The sequence below is a fragment of the Nicotiana attenuata genome, unplaced genomic scaffold (genome assembly GCF_001879085.1).
Source record: "Nicotiana attenuata strain UT unplaced genomic scaffold, NIATTr2, whole genome shotgun sequence".
NCBI classification, from domain to species: domain Eukaryota; kingdom Viridiplantae; phylum Streptophyta; class Magnoliopsida; order Solanales; family Solanaceae; genus Nicotiana; species Nicotiana attenuata.
The window spans coordinates 62,738-73,195 of NW_017670636.1; the positions used below are offsets into that span (position 1 = coordinate 62,738).

Here is a 10,458-nt window from a genome sequence, read left to right on the forward strand (position 1 = left end):
ACAGGCAACTGAACCTCAACTCCTATCTTCTTTATCAACCCCACTAGCCAAACTAATTCAGCAATTGCAGCTGCCAAACTCTTGTATTCCGCTTCAACAGAACTTCTAGATACTGTTGTCTGCTTCTTAGACTTCCAGGACACTAACGAACCACCTAGCTTGATCAAGAAACCTGTTATAGATCTTCTAGAATGTTGGCATGCAGCCCAATCTGCACCACAGAATGCCTCCAATGTGCCTGTGGTTTTGCTAGACATCAATATACCCTGCCCATGATGGTTCTTGACATATTTAACAACTCATTGCTGCCACCTCTTTGGTTGCTGGAGAAATTGACTTAGCATTTGTACACTGAATGCCAAGTCAGGCCTTGTCACAGTCAAATATAGTAGATGGCCTATATGGATCTTGTAGTAGCTCATCTACAGCATTACTTGAAGTACCAAGGTGATCATCATACTCCTTGGTAGTCAACTTTGCATTCACTTCTAGTGGAGTAGCTACAGGCTTTGCTGCTCCAAGTCCAAGTCAAGAGATAATCTCTAAAGCATATTATCTCTGATGTATAAGAATCCCATATGTAGATCTGGCAAACTCTATTCCTAGAAAGTATTTCATCTCTCCTAAATCTCTTATTTTGAATGTGTGTTGTAGTGCTGTCTTTGTCTCTTCTATTAGATGTGGAGAGGTACCAGTGACTAGCATGTCATCCGCATACACCAACACTATCACTGTTACTTCAATAGTCTGCTTGATGAACAAAGAGTGATCATATTGGCTAACAAAGCCAAATTGATATAGAGCTTCTGTGAGTTTTTCATTCCACTGTCTAGGAGGCTGTTTCAAGCCATATAAGGATTTATGAAGCCTGCACACTAGTTGAGACTCCCCCTGGCTTCTGAATCCTGTTGGTAATTGCATATAAATCTCATCAAAGAGATCACCCTGAAGAACTGTATTATACACATCCATCTGATGAATGTGCCACTTCTGAGCTGCAGCTATTGATAGAACAGTCCTCACAGTTACCATTTTCACTACATGTGAAAAAGTTCCTTGATAATTAATCCTCCATTTGACTGTACCCTTTAGCTACCAACCTACCCGTGAATCTCTCCACGTTACCTGATGCTTGTATTTGACCTTTTATACCCATTTACAACCAATAAGTACCTTGCCTTCAGGAAGTGAGATAATGTCCCAGGTGTGGTTGCTTTTCACTGCTTCAATCCCTGCCTTCATAGCATCTATCCACCTAGGATCTTGACTGGCTTCACCATATGTAGCAAGTTCTACAATAGATGAGAAGGCTGCAAGGTAAGCTTGGTATTGAGGAGACAAGCCACTACAGGAGACATAGTTTGCAATTGCATATGGTACAGACTCATGTACATTCAGTGACACAAAGTCCTTCATCCAAATAGGAGGATTCTTTGGTCTAGAGGATCTTCTAACTTTTTCTTCTACAGCTGATGGGATAGCTGGCAGTTGTTGAGTAGATGGAACCTGCACTTGACCCTGAAAACTTTCTCCAGTTGGATGAGCGATTGATTCTCCTTCACTCTCACCTGCATCATCATTATCATGAACATCCTAATTTGTATCACTGTGCACATATCCTATATCTGAATGTCTCAACTCAGCCTCATGCTCACTGTTGTGTCCCATATCAGAAACTGTTGGGACCCCTAATAGTTGAGTATAGTTTGCAGGAACATCTGACTGTAGGAAGATTGGTAGATGTTCATTTCCTGTCCATCTAAAAGGAAAGATAGTCTCTTTGAAAACAACATCCATGTTAACAAAGAAAGAGTGATCAGTTAGGTTTAAAAGCACATAGCTTTCCGAGTTGTAGCATATCCTATCAATACTGCTGGTATAGCTCTTGACATGAACTTGTCCTTCTCTTGAACTGCTTTAGCATAGCATAAGCATCCTAGTACTCTTATGTGCTGTAGTGAAGGTTTTCTGTTGTGCAGCTTCTGGAAGGGTGACTCTCCATTAGTAACTGAAGAAGGCAACCTGTTGATTATGTGTACTGCAGCTAGTACACAGTTTCCCTAGAATTTCAGAGGTATATGAGCTTGAAATCTCATTGCTCCAGCAAACTCTAAAATATGTTTGTGCTTCCTCTCAGCTACACCATTTTGCTGAGGAGTATATACACCGGTTCTCTAATGAATCATTCCAAGATTGCTAAACAGATCACTGCAAGTTGAATCCACAAATTCTAATCCACTGTCTGTCTTCCTGATGTTGAGGGCTGCCTCTACATTTGTACTCCAGACTGAGCTGAGGTCTGCATTTGTTGAGACTGATTTTGCACCTGCATGAATGGTTGTACTTAGGTATAAAAGGTCTGATTTGGATCTTCAATACAAACATTATAAGCTGCAGCTCACCCTTTCTTCTTAGACTTGAAACCTTATGGATAACCAATGATCTTCCAGCAATTCTCCTTGTTATGCCCCTTCTTCGAAAGGAAGTCACAATAGTCACTGTAGTTCTCTTCTGCTTTGAGTAATTTCCAAACTGTTGAGAGTTGTTTGGATGAAAGTTATTAGGTTAAAAGCTGGATTGGAAACCACTAGATCTGGAGGAATATAGAGCAGTTGACTCATAACTTTTAGTAGGAATAGGTGATGTCAATCCTAAATTTCCTGTTGTGGCAGCTATATACTTCTGGTTTTCATCACTCATAATCATAGAGAACGCCTGATTGACTGTAGGTAAAGGGTATATCAACAATATTTGACTCCTTGCTTGAGCATAAGAGTTGTTCAATCCCATAAGGAATTGATACACTTTTTGTCTCTTCATAAAGGCAACATAGTCTCTGGTGTTCTCACAGTCACATGGAGCAGGGACTAATGCTTCATACTCATCCCAAAGGTCCTTCATCTTAGTGTAATAAACAGGAAAAAATGATGTACCTTGATATAGGATTGCGATTCCCTTGTGTAGATTGAATGACCTAGATCCATCTACTTTGTCAAATTTCTGTCGCAAATCCTCCCAAACAGCCTGTGCACTGGATCCAAATACCACTCCTCCAACGAGCTGTGAAGTTACAACATTCATCAACCATGAGAGTACAATTACATTGCACCTCACCCATTACTCCCATTGATTTTCACAAACTTTTTCCTTTTTCCATGTTCTTTCTACCAGCCCTAGCTTATTTCTTCCTCGTAGAGCTATCCTTATAGATCGATTCCATATAGTGTAATTGTCAGTAGCTGTTAATTGAAAAGAGATCAATTGTGCTCCACTCGTATCTGCCGGTCCAAGGTATAATGGATGATCGTGAGGCAAATCAACTCCAAATTCCTCATTAGCTAGAGTATTTTCAATTCCTGCATCTACACCTGTGGCGGCATTAGCCGTTGTGTTGTCAACAATATCTCCCATGGCTACTCTGCTTTAATTGACGAGGCTTCAACTTTTCGATTGATTTTCTGAATCTCACAAATTCACCAATGGCGATGTGAATCGATGAACGAGACCAGTGATTTCTAGTCTTATGACTCTGATACCATGTTAATTCTATGGATCGAGCTATGCAAACCCTAGCTGATAAGAAAAGGAAGAGAAGAAGGGAATGAGCTGAAGTAGAAATACAGAAACTGATTCTGTTAAAACTGAAATTACACTGTACAAATGACCCCTATTTATAGAAATATCTATCCGACTTTGGACACCTAACTACCTAGTGTTAAATAGACTAAACTACCCTTAGTTTGTTAAACATTAAGTCACCCCTCTCACAACAATCACCACTAACATTGTTCAGTGGTTGGGCAAGCCTTAGTTTTGCAATGAAGAGGCTAGCCCATGACTCACTGGATCTTTTTTGCGTTTGCACAGTGTAGGGTTAGGTCCAACAAAATCGTCAAAATAGCACGGTATAGCCAATTTTCGGACTGGTCATTCAAAAATAGCCAGCGTTTACTAAGTCAATGAAAAATAGCCAATATTTTGCTGCAACAGAGACCGGTCCAGCATAATATACTGGAGTTCGGTGCACCTGTGTATGAACTCTAGCATATTATGTTGCACCGGTATACTTTGCTGGCTCCAGTATAATATACTGGAGACTGGAGCACCGGTGCTCCAAACTCCAGTATATTATGCTGGACCGATATACTTGCTGGAACTCCAGTATATTATGCTGGAGTTCTAGCGTACTTATGCTGGAACTCCATCCAGCATAATATACTGGCATATTTTCCGGGGGTTTGAACAGTGTTTTCGCTCAGATTTATCTTTACATAAAAAGTGGCTAAATTTCGATTACTTTTGAAACTGGGCTATTTTTGAACGACCAGTTGTAAATCTGGCTATTATTAAATTTCACCCAACAAAATCTCTACGATATTTCTGGGAACTAGAATTGTCATATTTAGGCCCAAATCATAAGTTGACTGAAGGAAAATGATGACGTTTGAAGAATAAATAGGCTTCTATTCAGAATTTCGTGGGATTGTTATTCATTCCCGTATTATAAGTAGTGCAAAGATAAATATTTTAATATTTTATAGATAAATTAAATGACCTTTATGTCCTTCCACTCCCTTTTCTTTTCCGACTCTCTTTCTTCATAAGAAAAATCATTGTTCTTCAATTCTGAAAGCTTAAAAGTTCTTGTATGGGTACGGTAAACATTCGAAGATGGTGGTTGATTATCGTTAAAATGGTTCGAGTGTTAATTATTTGTGTTTAAGTTTTAGTTCAAATACTAATTCAATAATTTACTTTAAAAATTCCATATGTGCATTGCCTTAAAAAGTGTTTGAAGAAACTAGATCACCACAAATTATGGATCTGCCATAATAATCTCAAGTCACTAAGCGAGCTTATAACAATAGTTGTACATTTTTGATAATATGTCAATCGCCCGGCAAAAGAAAAAGAATATTCCATCAAATTAATCAAAACAGTAATTAGAGTCTTCCCGAATACCATAATTAGGATTAAACCCCAAGGCTACAGAATATGTATTTAAAGAGATTTCTCCTTCTTAAAAATGGTTTTAAGAGGAGAGGGAGCAGGGAAACTAAATGCACCACCACGACTTATGGATCTAGCAAAACAATCCCAAGTTACCATGTGAGGTTATAACAATAATTAAATGTGTATTTAAAAATTTGTCAGTCACCCAGCAAAAATAAATTAATTTTCTGTCACATTTATAGAACGGTAATTGAAGTCTTTCCACCAATAATATAATCAGAATACACGCATGAGTTAGTCAAATTAGTATAACGACATGTTGCGCCCAAATATAAGTATTTTGACATAATTAGTGGTATTGGTCCATTTTGGTCAATATTTGGTTGAAATTGAAAAGAATGAGCATTTGAAGTTAAAGTTAAACAAGATGTATTTGGGTATTGCTAACTGTGTTTGAACATAAATTTTACTTAGAAATAGAGCAGAAATTTTGTGAGTAAAAACTATTATTTCACTTAAAATGTACTCCTCGGACCAATTTTTCAACTTCATGTTCTAAAGATCACTAGTTGAGGTTTAAAGGATGAAAACAAATTAGTATACAACAAACATTAATTTGAAAATAATATTTTATTATTCAAAAACTCATTGCTTAATTATAGGGGTGTCAAATGGGCGGGTTGGGTTAATTTTTGGCGGGTCAAAATTGGTTGAGTTTACTTGGGCTAAGATGGGTTGGGTCAAGATGGGCTAAAATTCGGGTCATAGCCCAACCCGTCCAACTTTTTTCAAACTTTACTTAATATGTGTTGTCTTCTTATGAATTGTATAATTACAAAATAAGACTTTGTTTTTTCTTTTGTTGTGGTCACATATAACATATCAAACCAAAAAAAAATTATTTCTAAGATGGGCAAAGTAACTCAAGGATATTGGGTTAAAAGTTAGCCCAACTTAAAATGTGTTGAGATGAGTTGGGTCAAGATGAGCTAAGTTCAAAAAATGAACAGGTCAATAACCAGCCCAATTTTGAGCGGATTAGGCGGGTCATTTGGGCTTGGCCAATTTTGACAGCCATACTTAACTACTTTTTCCATATTGACAAATAGTCGAATAGATTATCAAGTACTAGACAAGGTAGATAAGACAAGCGTCATGCATTTTCACCGAAAAGCTCAAATTGATACGTTTCAGTTTAGGAAACAGTAAATATTGTGAAGACATCTGCACCTCAGAAGATATCATATATTCATATTTTTACCCACAGAAATGCAAAAATTATCTTTTAAATGCTAGAATAAACCAATTGATCAAATAAATGAAGGGAATGCCGAAGGATGAAGATTATTTGATATTAATTGATCTTGTGTTCTTTATATATAATATAGCAAAATACATAGTTTACCCATCCACCTTGCACGCAAATCCCTGTTACACACCTATTGACCACGGGTTTAACGTTACACACCAAACCTTTCAAAAGTGTGTCAATGACACGCCACTTTTGACCAGCCTTGTTAATATTCAATGTTGTGTATACACGCGCTTATTTAAATTAAAAACAAGCGATTCTTTCATTAAAAATGAACAACCCGACCCAGCTTAAAATAAACCCTAATTTACAAGCTTTAAAAGAATAAAATAAAGTAGCTATGTGTCTTCCTCAACACCCCCACTCCGTGGGTTTATCCTCTTCCCCAATCCTACCTCCAGGCTAGCTCCTCCTCCAGTATCACTTGCACGCCGGCTTCCTCCAACCCACCCTCCATTCCTATTATCCTCCCAAAAATTCTCAGATGCACCAGTAGCCATAAAAACAGTGAAAACTTGACCAAAGATTGATCAGAAAAAGACTGAAAAAGACACAATTAGACCCAAAATTGCACTGGAAAAAAACAAAAAACAATCATTTAAACAAGCTTTGATGATGGATTTCGACTCTAACTTTTTTCAACTCCTCCGACGCTCGAGAAAACCAGACCGACAATTACTAAACATCTACTGTTTCACCTTGAATCAGTGATTTTGTTAGGTTGATTTTTGAATCAATTTTCACCAACCAGATTCGGGATGATTTGGATTTACGAGTCAAGAAATCGAGATAATGGTTTCTTAACCATTGCTGGGTCTTCTTCGATTTCTTCTCTGGCTTTTTTTTTTGGTTTGTATTCAGGTAATTTCTTAGCCATTGTTGTTGCTTGTTCTTGATGTTCCTGACAATGAAGATGATGATAGGAAAAAATGAAGGAAAAAAAATAGATATGTGACGCTAAAATGAGGCTTCAGATACATTATTGTATTATTCACTCGCCTGCTTTTGGTGTAAAACACGCGCCTGTTATGGGTCAAAAGCGGTGTGTCATTGATACACTTTTGAAAGGTTTGGTGTGTAACGTTAAACCCGAGGTTAATAGGTGTATAACAGGGATTTGGGTGCAAGGTGAATGGGTAAACTATGTATTTTGCCTATAATATATAATTAATAAAAAGACATGCCATTTAATAGCAAACTGAGCTGAATAACATTTTAGTAGTCCATCCACATGGTTTTTAATGAAGGAATCTTCGAGAAAACTAGGATTTTAATTAAAATAGACCACCTTGATAATAGAATATTGGAGTTATAAGGAAACTTCAACTTCTATATAAGAAATCCTAATGCTCAGATTTTCACTCACCCCAGCTTAGTGCTTTTCAAATTTCTCTCATCACAAATCTTCTCTTAGAAACTTTACATTTTGAAATGGCGATCAAGTTGTTGTGCTTGTTTGTGATTGTTGTGAGCATGCTTGTCGCCCCCAGCTTCGCCACAGAACATATAGTTGGTGATTTAGCTGGCTGGGAATTGTTCGTTGATTATAATGCATGGGCTAATGGAAAGGACTTTAAGGTTGGCGATACACTTAGGGGTGTGCATTCGATTTATCGATTCGATTTTGACCCTTATCGATAATTACTTATCAATTATCGATTTGTACATATGCTTATCGTTATCATTTCAATAAGGTTTCGATTTTTTCGATTTCGATTTATCGATTTTTGGGGCTTATCGATTCGGTTATCGATTACACCAATAAGAAAATTTGCGGGATTCCACGGAAAGTATATCACTATAAACACGCCTAACTAATATGGACCAAAAGAAGCTAAAATAAGACGAACACCGTTTATAACATAAAAATTATGTCAACAAGCGCATGCAACGAAACCAAAGTAAGGGATCAAATGTATGCCACCAACACTCCAACAGTATAAAAAAATACATCATCACGGCTAATTCTATTTTCCATTAATTTGAACTTCATTCCCTTGAGCTTTAAATATGATCATTCCTTAAATGTGGTAGATGAAATAATAGGGTTAGGGACTTAGGGTAAAGGAAAGGGTATTATAGAATAAGGGACAAAAAAAAAACTAAAAAAAAAAAGTAAAAAAAATTAATTTTTTTTTTGTATTTCTTATCGGTTTATCGATAAACCGATAAACCGAAGAGGACAAAATCGAAATCGAAATAGATAACTCGATAAGGAAAATTTCGAAATCGAAATCGAAATCGATAAATCGATAACAAATAATCGATTCGATTTATCGAAAACGATTCGAATGCACACCCCTAGATACACTTGGTAAGTTACGCTTCATTTCATGTGGGAAAATATAATTATACTGTATAGCCGTTCTTGAAAATAATTACCGGCAAATTATATTTTTTTGTATATTAGTGAACAATATTTTATACATAATCAATGCATTTTGTTTGTATATTTGGCCAGCAAATATAATTATTTTTAATCGACTGGCCAAATACATGTAACTTGTTCCCTTGAAAATCATTAAAAGTAGTTTGATAGTAATATATAATTCGAAGCTGTAGCTAGCCTATTTCTTGACAGAGGTTGAGCTAACTGTTTATTTCTGTGCGCGTGTTTTGAAAAATCTGTACATGCAGTGTTCAACTATAATGGAGCAACACACAACGTCGCTGAAATCGATGCCTCAGCCTTTGGCTCTTGCAGTCTGACTGATATTTTGTACAGTGATGATAGTGGAAAGACTACTTTTACTTTAGAAGCGGCTAAAGATTACTATTTCACCTCTTCTAAGCTCAACGACTGCAATTCAAATCTTAGATTGAACGTCAACGTTCAGTAGAAATCGTGTTCTTCATTTCTGGTTTCAACAGTGCTATATATATGCATTGCACTCCCTCTAGAGTATTTCTAGTCGTATGATTTGATGAATAATGTGCATGCATAAGTGCTTAATCTATAATTGTGTTTTCCTTTATTCATAAATATAACTCGAGAGCCTCATCTTTGGGTTCTCTCTGTTGTCTTAATAAAATTTGTCATGTTTTTGTTTGTATTTCTCACAGCGACTCTCTTCCAGAAAATCTCTCTCAGGGCAGATACAAAAAAAAAAAAGAAAGAACAATTATTGAGCAGCTTCCAATTTAGTGGGAATTGTTCTTCCTTTGGGTAAATTACTCAATATTTAATCACCATTTTAAAGCAAGGGGTCACCAAATAATATTAGATCCACGTACCTCATGATTGGGGCCTAAATGCGCCCCAGGACATAATAACCTTTTTCTTGAACTTCCTCCTGTGCTTAAATTTTAATATGAAAGCTCATATCATTAAATAAAATATAAAAAAGGTAGAAATAGATAGAATTTATAAAAATTACCGTAGTTATCTAATGAGGTCTAAACCAATATATCGCAAAAGTTAGAGGTAGCAATTGGTCTATTGTCGAGTTTGCTTCTACAAACAAATTATAAAAAGGTCATGAAATAGGTGAACAAATAACAAATAATTTGGTCGCAAAAATGAATAACTGTTGGTTCTTGATAAAAGAAATTAAGGGAAATAACAGGGGAAGATGACAGAAAAATAAAAAGAATATACTGGAATAGATGTAAAAGGAACTGAAGCTGAAAATTCTATATTATTTCACTGCATATGGACTACAATTTAAAAGATAAATGCTAACTTAAAAGACCTAAAAATCAGCACAAAATGTGCTGAAAATAACAAACTCCTAAAGACTAGTTCACTCGTAAAGACTAGTTCAAAATTATTTCAAATTTAAAATAAATTACTGCAGTAAATAACTCTTAAGCTGAAACAGTAAAATAATTTTACTAAGAGCAGCTTCTAAAGCATATTTCTAACACTCCTCCTTGCTTTTGAAGGTGCAAATTCTGAATTTGTGCTTTGTAAACCTTTAACTAGAAGCGACTTTGTACGTAAATCTGCCAACTGATCTTTGGACTTGCAGTGAATCGAGTTCACTTCTGTATTTTGCTGTATCTCATGATTGTCAATGAAATAAGTTGGCTCGTTTTTCAGCTTCATTTGCATCTTGCCTTGAGACTTGTCAACTTTCTTCCAGATTTACATTTTCTGAAATATTGACAACTTCTTCCTTACCTTATTTTTACATATGTCCTCAGTTGGAGAATTATCTGCACTTTCTAGATTCTTTTGGCTCCGTTCTTCA

General features: G+C 36.2%; 1 protein-coding gene across 1 annotated transcript; it reads left to right on the forward strand.

Annotated features, from left to right (window-relative positions):
• The first annotated feature begins 7,696 nt into the window (after nucleotides 1-7,696).
• Nucleotides 7,697-9,105, forward strand: LOC109241749 (blue copper protein-like). The gene is made up of 2 exons (XM_019408522.1): nucleotides 7,697-7,862; nucleotides 8,903-9,105. The coding sequence occupies exons 1-2, from the start codon at nucleotides 7,697-7,699 to the stop codon at nucleotides 9,103-9,105; spliced, it is 369 nt and encodes a 122-aa protein (XP_019264067.1).
• Nucleotides 9,106-10,458: the final 1,353 nt, after the last annotated feature.